This window comes from Sinocyclocheilus anshuiensis, unplaced genomic scaffold (assembly GCF_001515605.1).
Source record: "Sinocyclocheilus anshuiensis isolate Anshui unplaced genomic scaffold, SAMN03320099.WGS_v1.1 scaffold697, whole genome shotgun sequence".
Classification (NCBI taxonomy): Eukaryota; Metazoa; Chordata; class Actinopteri; order Cypriniformes; family Cyprinidae; genus Sinocyclocheilus; species Sinocyclocheilus anshuiensis.
Genome location: NW_015538036.1, coordinates 2,291,080 through 2,304,185, shown reverse-complemented (window position 1 = coordinate 2,304,185; position 13,106 = coordinate 2,291,080). Strand labels below are relative to the sequence as shown.

Genomic DNA, 13,106 nt, shown 5'->3' with positions numbered 1-13,106 from the left:
TTTGAGAAATGGAGCTTTGTGCTCGTGTATCCTACCTCTCTCATTCGGCACAAATCCAAATATTCCATAATATTTCCATATTTGCGATGTATCTGAATGCTAAACTATTATTTATGTAAATTATAGTCTTTGTACTCCAGTCGCGTTCCAATGGTGACACAGAGGCGGGCGCGCTGATGTTTGTTTCACTGTATTTTATTTTGATAAAGTACCAACTGCGCTGTCAAGTTAGCAATGCTGGAACTGATATGTTTTGTGTGTGGATGTGTGTGTGTGTGCGCGCCGGCGCAATCACTTCAACTGTTTCCTTATACCAGCAGAATAATGCATCACTGTATAAGGTCTTCTTTTATTTGTGTACACTCACAATGAAAACAAAACATTGTTATTGTCTTATTAATAATGCATCACTTTATAAAGGTCTGCTTTTATTTGCTTTTATTACACTCACAATGAAAAGAAAACATTGTGCTTTTGTAAAATAAAGAAAACAAATAGGATGTCACTTTCTGCCATTTGAGTTTCCTTTCTGTGAACAAATTAAGCGTCACAAAAATGAACTCAAACTCAGCATATATAGGCTACGTTACGTGTCGCACTGTTTTTTCCGTTTTTCCCACTGTTAACTAACTCAAATATATTTCAAGTATTTATTCCTCGTATGTATATATGTACTGCAGATTTTATATTTATAACATTATAATTTAATATAATATTTAGTATTTTCACATCTAGGTGGAAAAAATTAGTAATTTCTATTACTGTCTGTTCAAAATAAATGAAATGAAATGAAACCTAGCATAGCAGATTTGTTGTTTTTTTCCTGTTGTACCGAAATCGTACCGAACCGTGACCCCCGAACCGAGGTACATACCGAACCGTGACATCTGTGTACCGTTACACCCCTACTGTTTAGACTAATAGTCATTCTGCTCAGCAGCGTCTTTGAACAAGACCCCTTTGCGCTGAACATTTTCAACAAAAAGATTCATTTTCATGTTGAGATATTTGCCATTTAAATGCTCAAGCCAACTGAATTTGATACTAAGGTTAGATGCACATCATGGAAAGTTCTGACATTTTGCTTAATCTTTGTTGCCACGAAGTTACTGGTGTGGATCAGAGCTAGCGATTAAAGTCATCTTTGACAAAGTTTTATAAATCTTGCTCATTACGAAGTCTAACATCTTTTCCCCCTGTTCACTAAAGTCGTCCCGTTAAAACAGCGTATGGTACTGTATGTTCTTCCCTGCCTGCTCGAGTGTCACGTGAAAACTTTGTGTAAGCCAGAGTGTTTGGCAGGCTTTTGTTCGCAGTTCATGCTAAAGAACCTCTTTTATATGAATCAAGTGGCAGATGACAGACAATGATGAAAATTTGATTCTTTGAAGTTGTAATGGCCATTGAAATGTGTGAAGTTCCTGCATTGAAAGGGGAGCTGCTTGTAGGATTCACAACCTTGGGTGGCTGCTTGCTGGGAGGTTTGTCTGTGTGTTGTTGCCGACTTCCCATTGCTGCTCGCTAATTCCCAAAGGAATTGGGCTCTCTTTGCCTTTCAGCAGTCTCCTTCAGCTCAGCAGCACCACACTGGAGTCTGGGACCGTGCAGCATGTTACACACACATTTTTCAGATAACCTTCTTAAAACAGTCCTCTCTTGTTCGTTTTATACAAAAAAACCACGAGCAGTGTTTAAGTATTATTTGTGCTCTGGGTATTTGTTTTTGCTGGTATTCGTACAGATATCCTGACTGAATTGTAAATCACAAGATCTTGATTCGATTTGATTCCATATTTATTCTGATTTGTTTTGGTATGTTTTAGTTATATTGAAAGCACCGGCTCGTAAGAGTCATTCGTCGTGACTCAGACTACAGTGGTTACATTGTTTATTCTTTTTTGGGGGGGCCATGGCATTACGGATTCATTGAAATGCAGTTTAGAAACACTGACACATGGAACTTACTTGATACATAAACAAAAATATTCATTTTGATACTGTGCAGTTGAGCGAGTTCAGTTCAGCGGTATATACAGGATGAAAGCACGACATAAATACATTTTCACAGCAAAAAAATTGACTTGAACTAGAAGATCGATCTTGGTATAATAAAAATCAGTTTCAATCAATTAGATTGTTCAAATGACGATTAAGTGCACCATAAAAATATCCTTTGGTTTGCCAGAACTTTACCGTAAAAAAAAAATATGGTGACAATGTTTCAGGTATTGTGAAATGGCATATTTTACACCTTATAATTGTATATTTCACTAAATTATATAATATAAATACACCAATTTACTAAAACTATTAAAATCTACTTTTTAACATAAAATGTACTGATAACCACAGTAATAATACAGGCAGTACAATAAATAGCCATATAAAACATGGCCAGTGCACTTATGTAGACTGTACAGACAAAACACCATCAGGGTAACACATGCAACACTATAATAAAGCAATAAACAGCAAAACTAAACTAAATAACTAAATATGTAAAACAAAACATCCTAATGTACTAATTCATGATAACAAAATTAAGCAGAAACGAAGTTATTTAGATAAAATATAATCAAATGTGATGTCATGCAAGGACATCTGGGAATGCCTGTTTTTCATTGTAAATTACTCAATTCATAGTTTTTACTTGCAAAAACACATTTAAGTTTAGTGTACTATTCGCTTCAAGTTTGCAGAGTTCTTTTCACCTTCACACCTGAAAGCCCAGGTTTCTGACCTGCAGTGAGGATCACAGTAGACTGTCTCGATGCATTTTGAGAGTGTGAGAAATTAGCTTGTCTAGACAAGTACACGTCTGCATTCAAGAAAGGAAGTATTTGGGCTTTTATGCCCTTTGGGAGAGCAGCAAAGCTTTTTATGCTTTTTTATGAGAGCACGAATGTGAATCTTATTTTTGGCAAACCACACATTAATGCTTGGGTTTTGATGAAAAGATTTGCCTTATGCACTCATAGTTTATCAGTTCTTCTTTCGTCTCCCTCATTTTGCCAGGACATCACAACTTTGACTGGCGTTCCCGAGGAGCATATTAAGACCCGCAAGGTCCGTATCTTTGTGCCCGCCCGCAATGCCATGCAGTCTGGCGTCAAAAATACCCAAAAGTGGAAGATGGATTTTGACACCAGGGAACGCTGGGAGAACCCACTGATGGGCTGGGCCTCCACGTGAGTGGACATCATAATAATCATGCTTTTTGAACTGCCAAAAAAAAAATCCAATGTCTGAAGTGATTTTTATTCCCAATCCAGGGCAGACCCCCTGTCCAACATGGTGCTTACGTTCAGCACTAAGGAGGACGCTATCGCTTTCGTAGAGAAGAACGGTAATCCATTTAAACGTTTTTCCACTATCGTGACCATATTTTGTAAACACTACAATCATCCCATCAGAATCGCATCCAAAAATGTCCCTTGAGGGAGCTGAAGCTCCGCTTTGAAAAGGAGCTGTGTTTGTGTTTGTGGCATAAAGATTCACATTTATCCTCACCCTGTCTTCTCCGGCCTGGTGTTTACACTGCACATCAGCAGCAGTGGACATCTCCCAAATCCAGCCTCTAAGATATACTTGGCTGACCGTGCTCTGGGCCTGTTTATTTTTACAGGTTGGAGTTATGATATAGCAGAAAAGAGGGTCCCAAAGCCGAGAGTGAAGTCATATGGAGCAAACTTTTCCTGGGACAAAAGGACTAGAAGGTCGGCCAAGTAGACATCCCGTTTCTGCCTGTCTGTGTTATCTTTAACAGACCTGTAAAAAATAATATACTCTATGTATCTAATAAACTATCTTTACAACTCTCGAGTTTTACTGTGCTTCTGGATGTTACTTCACTCAGAATCATTGGAATGACACCATATCTGTGCTAGTGTGAGGATTTAGCACTTATTATTACTGAAGTAGCTGCTGTTGTTTGTGCTAGCCGTGTGCTTTGAAATGCCATCTCTCTGTTTCCTCAGAAAATAATTCTTCTTGTCAGGTGGTTCGTTTTTCCACCCTTCAAACCCTCTTGAAGACAGTTTAGTGTTAATGTTTCTGAAACGGGAGGATGAGGTAAATGTCAAGCTTCAAAGACTGAACGCGGCTAGATATGTTTACTCTCATGCTCCTCCAGGGATGAGCCCAGATGAGTAAAACACCTGCCTGCTTCAAATGACGTTCAATTGAAAAAGCAGTGACCGTTTTACTCTGTCATCTCTGCTAGCACATTAGCGGTCAGTACTACACTTTCCATGTTCATTTTAAATCACATTACAAATCTGCATTGCCTGGAATCGTTAAAACGTGGTTCATGAATGAATCATTGATGTGACAAGGTTTACTTAACTGATCTGGACACGACACCATTGCCTTATAAATGGCCTATGTGAAAAAAAAAAAAAGATTTTATACATTTGTTTCCAAAACTGAGAACAGAGCAAAGCCACACCAGATAACTTCATGAGGAGCTTTGCATAATAGGAAAGAGCAATGTTTGGAGTCTGGAAGCATTACAGGGGCTCAGTGATATGATGTGAATTTTGTGATTGTGTGAGGTCAGGCTAGAGCCTTTCAGCCAAAATGCAGTGCAATTTCAGCTTTATCAGTAGGTAGTAGGATCGTGTGTGATTGATTTTTGATGAGGAAAAGAGAACCAGTTTGTAAAAACAAGCTTTGTAGGGAGTTTAACAATTGATTGCTCTGAGATAGAAGCCCAGACTTAAAGTTAGGTCCTTATGGGAATATTTGAGCTTAATTTAGTTCAATTTATATCCCTACTAGTTGAAGTGGGTGGAAAAAAGATGTGGGTTTTCTGGCAGTAGATTCATGATGTCAGTTAAAAACGTTTTATGTAATGGCCTTAAGGCTTAAGCAGTAGAACCGGGACACTTTGATTACATACAAAATAATGAGAATGATAATAAATAGATGGGTGCATGGTATCAGCTAATGGCAGAACTCAATTCTTAATAAAATCCACACCACAGTGACCATTTGATAAGTATTTTTTTTATTGATTTCACTCTTAATATCTGTACAAATACATCAAACTTTGTATATACATATGACATTTACATTAAAAATACAAAACTATATATTTATAACTGAATTTTGTTTTTTATCTTGAGATGTCTGAAAATAAAAATGCATTTTGACAAAGTGAAAAAGTGAATGTTTTATATATTGGTACGGAGTCCTCTTAATGACCTTTTCTTTAGCTCTGCAAGAGCAATATAGAGCAGAATATTGGCAAGGAAAAAAAAAGACAAAGTTGCAGGGCACAGTTTTCTCGAACAAGTATAACCCACTGCTAATTTCTGCCCTATTGTCAAAAAGTCAAACTGTTGCTGTTGATGACGGACGACATTTTGTACAAGTGAATCATCGGGTTTCTTATGTGAGAAACAGCTCATTTTCAATGTTATCCTGCTGCACCATATCACAAAAACATTGAAGAACGTTCAAGAAAATCCCTTTGGTCAGTTACACTGAGCTGTAAACAAAACCAAAAATATACATGTACATTAAAGAGTGACATTTTTTTCCTATGCGTTTCCATTTTTTTCCAATAAATAAACTCACAAGCTAACATGCAGGTATGTGTGAAAAACATCTGTGATACAGAATTGACATTGATAAGCGTTTATACAGCTCAGGGAATGCAATTTACAGCTTGCAGAAGACTCACACTTTACATGATCGCATTTTACCTCACAATAAATAACACTGCTTCTCTTTGGACAAATATATTTCTCGGTCATAAAAAAAAAAAAAGGAAAGACACAACATAAGTGAAAACAAAATAACATGATAGACAAGTAAGCCAGACACTGTAAATGTATAAATTATAAAACAGAACACTGTATAAATAAACATCAAGCAGACTGAACTACATGTATACTTCTTTCTTTTTTCTCTGAAAAATAAATTAGCATACACATATGTACAGTGTGGACATGATTCCTTGCCCTAGGACTGTTCTACTGGTTGATGGTGCTTTATCCATCCAGTACAGGTGATAAGCGGATATAAGCCATGTAGTCCTGGTCCTCATCGTCATCATCCTCCTGGTCTTCAGTAATGGCTATATGGGAGAATACATGGTAGCTGTTGCATGAATATAGACCACAACAGCGCAGAATGTACGTGAGTATTTGTCTTTATCCCAAAGCCTCTGACAATCTAGGCTACTTGACAGCTTGACCAGGTGCTCTGGCTCCCAAAATTATGCAACAAGATGTACATAATGAAGGAAGTCAGCGGTGTGACGGGACAGGGCTGATCAGAGGCTTTAATGGCTCAGGTGTGTTTGGCAGATTTCTGAATCAAGACCAAAAAAGTGCTCTTGCATTCCATGAATGGCTGTTTTTTTTTCTGGTTTCGTGTCTAAATCCATTACTTTGAATGCACAGGTTGTGCACCGGCCGACCGTAGCTACGTGGTCAAGCAATGGCACAGTTCTGAGGTATATGTAATATAGATATATATTTTCTACATAAAAGTTTACATTGAAAAAATGACACAGGCAAAGCAATGAAACAAATATGCAGTCCCTCACAAACAAATAGGACAACACGACCACAGCAGGACTGCACACACAAATTCACCTGGCTAACGTTAGATGTCTAACAAAAAGCATTGCTCTACTAATAACATATTCTTGTCCTGCAAACTGTAAAATGCTGTAGTCATTCAAATCATGAGGTGATCATAAAGTTGGTCCGTTGAAATGACGAACATACCTTAAGGCACGAGAACGTTAAGGTAAGCCATTCGTTCGCTAGCACAAATCGGAATGTAAGTATTCCCTCATTGATGGCAGCTCTAGCTTCATCGATCCATTATCGAAGCTAGTGCACCATCTGTCGAAATAGGTAGTCTAGGTAACTTTTAAACAATGGCACCAATGTTACAATCACCTTATGTGAGTATAAGGAAAAGGATTCATGTCTTTTCAAACCCTCAGAGCTGTTTATGTCATAGTGCATTTGAAAGAATCGATTACAGCCAAATGCAGAAATCAAACAAAAAACATCATTCATAAAACTCTTACATGATCACCATGAATATGGAATTGACAAGCTGATATGATATATAAGTCTCTACATTTACACTTTAACAAAGGGGAAATATGACCTCAACCTGCTGGTCAATAGCAGGTCAGACTGAACTAGAATTCGAATGTCACTAACTGCAGAAGTTAGTCCGCACGTTTTCTTGTTAGTTAAATGAAGAAAATTAGTATGTCAAAGGACTCCTGGAAAGAGCTCTCTGTAACATTTCTTTTTACATTGTATTCATTGATTTCCATTGATTTTTGTGGGTTCTTTATTAAATAAATGTTTGTTTTCTCTTTTCGTTTCATTTTTTTTTTCTTCTCAAGAAAATACAAAATTAATGAAGCCAGTCAAAGAGGACATGCAAAGAACTTCCAATCATAAGACCTTTCTGTAGCTTAACTCTTAGCAGCAGGAAGGGAATGAAGAGGCGTTATTTGGAGGGGTGGGAGGTTTTGGGGAGGTGGTTGCTGGGGGCAGCATTGGATTGTCTTTTAAGATGTATTACTTACAGTTGCAAGATCCTGAATGCTTAACCTCCAGGAGAACCCCCAAAGAGCAAGCGGCCTGCTTCATGGCGCACTCGCTGGGATACGTGGTGTTGTCGCTGGCGCACACGGCCTCCTCCGATCGACTTTCTGGGCACGTCTCCATGCAAACTGCACAGCGCCCGCGACCCATCTTGGACTCCCATAGACACTTCTTCCCCGCGCTGCACTGGATATCGTCACATGACTTGGCCTCTAAAAAGACAATAGGGGACAATAGCGGTCAGTTTCTTCTGATAACACTTCAGTGTTTCATACGTAGAAATTCATAAACGTGTTTGTTGTTGTTGTGGAGAGCTGTAGGCAAGTCACGCTCAGTTTGCTATGACACACGAGAGGATGTTGCCAACATCAGGAAACAGTTAGACACCAATGACTTTCCTTTGCAAATAATAATCACAATTGAGATTGTCACGAAAGACTAATGGAACTAATGGAATTCATTTGGGATTTCGCCATTGTTGCCTATGCACTCTGAACTATAAACTAATTCCACCATTTCTCCATTTTCAACTTTTCTCATTTAAATGAAACAAGTCAAATTTATGTTGACACTCACTGATGCATTTCCCTTCATATGCCACTCCAATGGATCTACCAAGCAAGCACGTGGCTCTCCTCAAATGGCACGCGCTGGCGTAAACAATCCCGTCGTTGCCACAAAGGTACTGATCCGGAGACGTAACCTCTGGGCATATGCGGTTGCATGTCACACAGTATGCGTTGTTTGTCTGGTCCACCACACAAGTCGAGCTTCCCGGACACATGACATCACGACACGTCTCTGAGGATGAGAAGGGAAGACTGAATGATACAGTTTTACCAGATTTTCACAACCAATGACCTAGTTTCTCAAAATCTTTCTTTATTCTTTAGTGTATGTTAGAGCGGACTTTATTTAGTATAAACTGTAGGATTCTGGATACAACTGCTGAAATCTCTCTCAAGGTTAGACAGTATCTTTTTTTTTGTGCGAAAGCAGCGTTACCTACTTTTGCATTTGCCTTGGTACTGCACCTCCAGATCTGGGTGCCCTTTGCATTTGGATTTCAAAAGGGCACATTCATCTCGGTATGTTTTCCCATCTGAGCCGCACACCGGCCCCTTCCAGGTGATGTTGGAGCAGTCTGGGGCGCAGACGCAGCGAGGCTTACTCCTCCTGTTCATTTTACATTTCTTCCCAGGGCCACAGTCCACATTATCACATGTCTCTAAAATTCAGTCAGACAGAAACAGGATATTTGAATTGGCGGATTTTTTTTATTACACATTCGTCACCTATTGATAATCTATTGTCAACTCATTTTGTTTGTTTGAATTTATTTATATAAAGACAAAGAAGGTGTGAGAGACCACTGAGGCACAGTAACTTTTTTTTTCTTTCTACTGTTTAAACACGCATGTAATATGTTTGTATGACGTATAATAGCAACATACGTTATTGGACGTTTCCACCTGAACAAACGAACATGGGATTCTACCTTTACAAGGTATGCAGTTTGGAGCCCCGCCATTGAAGATCATCCACCTGAATAATGTGCTGTTTGGCACATCTTCCTCAGTCCAAGATGTACCAAGCCTCCCACTCCGGCAGCATTCCTCTCGACTCATCCCAGGCATGTAGAGGACCTGACATCTCCCGTTCTTGCCTTGCTGGAGCCAGCAGTTACCAGCTGTAAACAAAAAGAAAAAGAGCCAGTCTTATTAAAGTCTGAAGCCAATGACCCAGACACAACACGTGCAGCCTGTATTAGCTGGATCTCTCCTGCTCCCCCTCCCCCGCTGTATTTTGTCTGATTTTTCCCAACGTAATGCGACTATTTTACACTTGCATGCCTTCACCCAGACAACTCAAGGGCTTCTGGTCTGCTCGGGAATATGCTTTTCCTGTCGTCGAATATGTTATGACCGTGCAGAGATTTATTGTCTTAAAGTAAGTGGCAGATTGACAGACTCGTACCTATTTAAACAATGTGCATGGCAGTCTAGACTCCAGTTCCTCGAGCGCTCTGTGCCAACTGTCTGCGCTCATCACGTTTCAGCACACTTACAGGAGCGTTCCAAACGCTGCTTTTAGCAACACAAACGCATTTATCCGCTGCTTACAATAAGGTTCAGAGATGTTTTGAACCCTGTGCGGAATCAGTCGTGTTTAGGTATTAAATTAGGCATTCGCGCCGGGGATACCACGCGCCAGACAATCCAATTAAATCATACAGTCACGCGAGCTTCATCAAACTTTGTTCTCCAAAATGATCGTGCCGTTTTGGTGACAAATACGCAAAGCGATACTAATAATTAAATGCATTAAAATGGTAAAAAAAAAAGTGCATTATGTCCACTGATTTTTTTTTGGGGAAAGCCAGACGAGGTAGGCAGTGTCTAATTTCACTACCTACTATTTGAGAAAAATACAATCGAATGCCTAAAACATAATGGTTGATTTGAGGGTGTGCTAAATATGCATGTATACAAAACACTTATTCTTCACATTATTGCTAGACAATAATACAATCATATGAATAGACTATTAAACCTTATTATTATTATTTTCAAGATGCATCTCGGTGTCCTCTAATTTGGACAATCTTGAGCATTTATTTTAGATAACGATAAAATGCTCTTAATCTCGCATAGTAAATTCTGGATGTTTTTTTTTTTCCTTTTTTAAATAATGGTGCATGTAAGGACGCACCTGTCTCGAGGACACAGGAGCGAGCCAAGAGCAAAACTTTACAGTTGTCTTGAATTTAAGCAGTTCCCTTCATTCTAAAGAATTACTTTAATTCTAAATGAATTGCAGACCAGACTCATATCTAAAGCGTGTCAAAAAATAATTTTGAAGAAACAAATATACAGCAAAAAAAAAAAAAAGAACGAAATAAAGTGCACTCACCTAGCACTTTTTGATCTTCAATCAAATAACAGAGCCATAAGAGTAATAAAATCATTCCCGGGTGGAGCTGCTGGCGCTTTAGCATCCTTAGCATGTTTAAACAGAGAAAGAGTATCTAGACGAGCAGTGCAAAAGTAATCTTCTTACTCAGGCAGTGCTGAATGAACGCTGCTCTCGGCGAGGCAGACTACACGGAATTCATTTCCATAGAAGTGAGACACGCGAGACTGACTGGAGGAGGATTTTCCCTCTGTGGCGAGGTGCACGTGCGACCTCTTCTGCAAGAGATTTGAACCACAGAAAACACTCATGTATGAGCACACACGCCGAACATCAATTATTGTATGCTGTTTAGAGAGTGGGAGCATGGCATGTTGAAGAAGCCTGCAGCGAACACACGAGGTTTCGGAGTATCTTTTTCGATTTTCATTTGATTCGACTTTTACCAGCCGTTTCATTTTATTTTCTGTTTTATTTGCATTTTTCAAAACCAGTCATTGTTATAGCACAAGTGTGTGAATAATAATTGCGATTAATCGCAAATGTCTGTACAGATAGCCTATTTTATTTTACTTCGAATCATGGACGGCTTTAATTAAACTAGATACGCATAACCCAATAACAAATTATAGAACTTATGGAGATCAATAATCGATTAAATCGAGACAAACACATGGTGCAAAACTGACAGAAACGGAAGGAAACCCACAAGACCACCAGATTAAAGTTTAATAGTATCAGATCGGCAGTGGTGTAATAATAGTGGTGTCAGAAGTCAGAAGAACACTGACTGCAGGAAAGCAGGTTTAACGAATCAGTGGTCTGGCGTTTGCAAGTCAGACTCTTAAAAAACACCTTTGCTCATGTGCAAACAAGTGCGCGGCTGCGCGCACAACCGCGGATGATTCATTTTCCATTCAAATCGAGTCTGGGGTGTGCGATACAGCATCGTCTGCGATAATATGGTAAGTGTTGTTGTAATGATGTGCGATCTGACATTATCAAGTAGCCTAGGCCATATCACCAAATCACACAGAGTGCACGCACGTTGATTTATTAGTCTATTAAAACTCAAAATTCCAGGCATTCTAAATTGTAGACTGCAAAAATGCTTCTGTATGCGTTGAATAAATGATTCAGTGATTCACTCATTAACACAGTCACTTGCTTTGTTTCTGAATGAATCAGTCGTTTGAATGAATCGGTTGAATCTCAATGACTTATTATTTATCACAATTGCTGTCACCTGGCGGTTTTAATTTCACATTTCGACTATTTTTTCATGTTTTTAATTATTTTAAATATCAGTATTCAACATTTATGTTAAAAATAAAAAACATTAGGCCTATTTATGCATCTGTAACTGCAGTTTAAATGCATCCATGTCCCCTCTGAGATACATAAATTGTGTAAATCTAAATGCTATTTAAGATGCAGATTCCAGAAATGTTTTCTTATGTTGGAGTGAAAGACACCAAGTACCGGATGAATACAAAATGGAAGAAAGAGTTAAAACTGAATACAATCTTGCTACTCAAGCTGTGTATTAACATTTTTATATATATTTATTTGCTTCTTTTCCATTTTGCATTTACTTGTACTTTTACTTTCAATACTTAAGTACGTTTAAGATTAAAAAAATACTTTTCGTACTTAAGTACAATAAATATCACATACTTTAAGACTTTTACTCAAGTAATATTTTAAACGGTGACTTCAACTTCTACCAAAGTCATTTTCTGGTAAGATATCTGCACTTTTACTTGAGTATGGCTTTCAGGTACTTTATACGCCACTGCAGATCGGTGTAATTTTTATGTAGCCTAACGCAATAATGATTATGTTTCCCATTCAGCACTAGTGCGTTTCTATTCTACATAATTACCTATGACACCTTTAACTTTACGTTTAATAGTGGACTATTAATATTGTAACTCTAGAAGAGCCTATTGTAGCATTATGGTTAACTTTTGATATCTGCCAAACTAACTTTAAACAAAGTAGCCTACATTTTCCGGTACTTTGGCAGTGACCTCATTACTAGGCTATATGCATTTGATTAGTGTGACACATCTCTAGGTCTGATCAAATAATGTAACCAGGAAATGTCAAGTCTATATGTCTTGGATTCACCTGTCAGTTACAATATGAGCTAGCCGGATGACATTCATAATGACTGTGAGTGTATCATTACAAGTTCCTTGGCTGCAGTGTTTGTCCCGTGTCATGTGGTGCACGTTGAGGCAACCGTAAGCATTGCTTGGTTTCAAAAACAAGTATCCAAAACAAAATCCGCATTTGTGTGTGTTTTTTTTTCCACAGTATCATTAGCTGTTTGTGTATTTCATCCCTCTTGGTTTTGAATAAATAATATTTGGTCGATAGAATATTTTGTTGATGTTCTAACTGCCAAGATGATGTTCTGTGTTCCTCAGATATACGCTAAATGATAAATAAACTTAGCCTGACTTATTAAGCGTTATTAAATACTTTGGAAACCAAAGTAAATAAAAAATTAATTGTTATGATATAAGCTAGACACCTTATAGCTAGAATTACATTTGTTGATTTAGTGAAAACATGAGTTGAGGATTATTATATTATTAT

General features: G+C 38.2%; 2 protein-coding genes across 3 annotated transcripts in view; one reads left to right on the top strand and one right to left on the bottom strand.

The window, feature by feature from the left end:
- LOC107681229 (NADH dehydrogenase [ubiquinone] iron-sulfur protein 4, mitochondrial) overlaps positions 1-3,836 on the top strand; it is a 13,427-nt gene extending 9,591 nt beyond the window's left edge. Inside the window, exons 3-5 of the mRNA XM_016477450.1 lie at positions 3,016-3,188; positions 3,273-3,346; positions 3,626-3,836. Coding sequence (XP_016332936.1) covers positions 3,016-3,188; positions 3,273-3,346; positions 3,626-3,729 — 351 coding nt within the window. The 3' untranslated portion in view covers positions 3,730-3,836. The remainder of the gene's footprint in view (positions 1-3,015; positions 3,189-3,272; positions 3,347-3,625) is intronic.
- A 1,301-nt stretch (positions 3,837-5,137) lies between these two features.
- fsta (follistatin a) lies at positions 5,138-10,648 on the bottom strand. 2 transcript variants are annotated; one of them, XM_016477432.1, is made up of 6 exons: positions 10,500-10,648; positions 9,085-9,276; positions 8,596-8,814; positions 8,163-8,387; positions 7,568-7,798; positions 5,138-6,082 (listed from the first exon to the last, which is right to left on the bottom strand). In XM_016477432.1, the coding sequence occupies exons 1-6, from the start codon at positions 10,591-10,593 to the stop codon at positions 5,997-5,999; spliced, it is 1,047 nt and encodes a 348-aa protein (XP_016332918.1). In that variant the 5' UTR covers positions 10,594-10,648; the 3' UTR covers positions 5,138-5,996. The 2 variants fall into 2 exon arrangements, with proteins under 2 accessions (XP_016332918.1, XP_016332924.1); XM_016477438.1 differs by having other exon boundaries at positions 6,027-7,798.
- Positions 10,649-13,106: the final 2,458 nt, after the last annotated feature.

Bases quoted from the DNA above. Each gene is read 5' to 3' on its own strand.
- fsta (XM_016477432.1), bottom strand. From the start codon at position 10,593: ATGCTAAGGATGCTAAAGCGCCAGCAGCTCCACCCGGGAATGATTTTA. The intron at 9,277-10,499 runs GTGAGTGCACTT...TTTTGTTTACAG, and splicing joins TGAAGATCAAAAAGTGCTAG to CTGGTAACTGCTGGCTCCAG. The intron at 8,388-8,595 runs GTAGGTAACGCT...TCTCATCCTCAG, and splicing joins GTACCAAGGCAAATGCAAAA to AGACGTGTCGTGATGTCATG.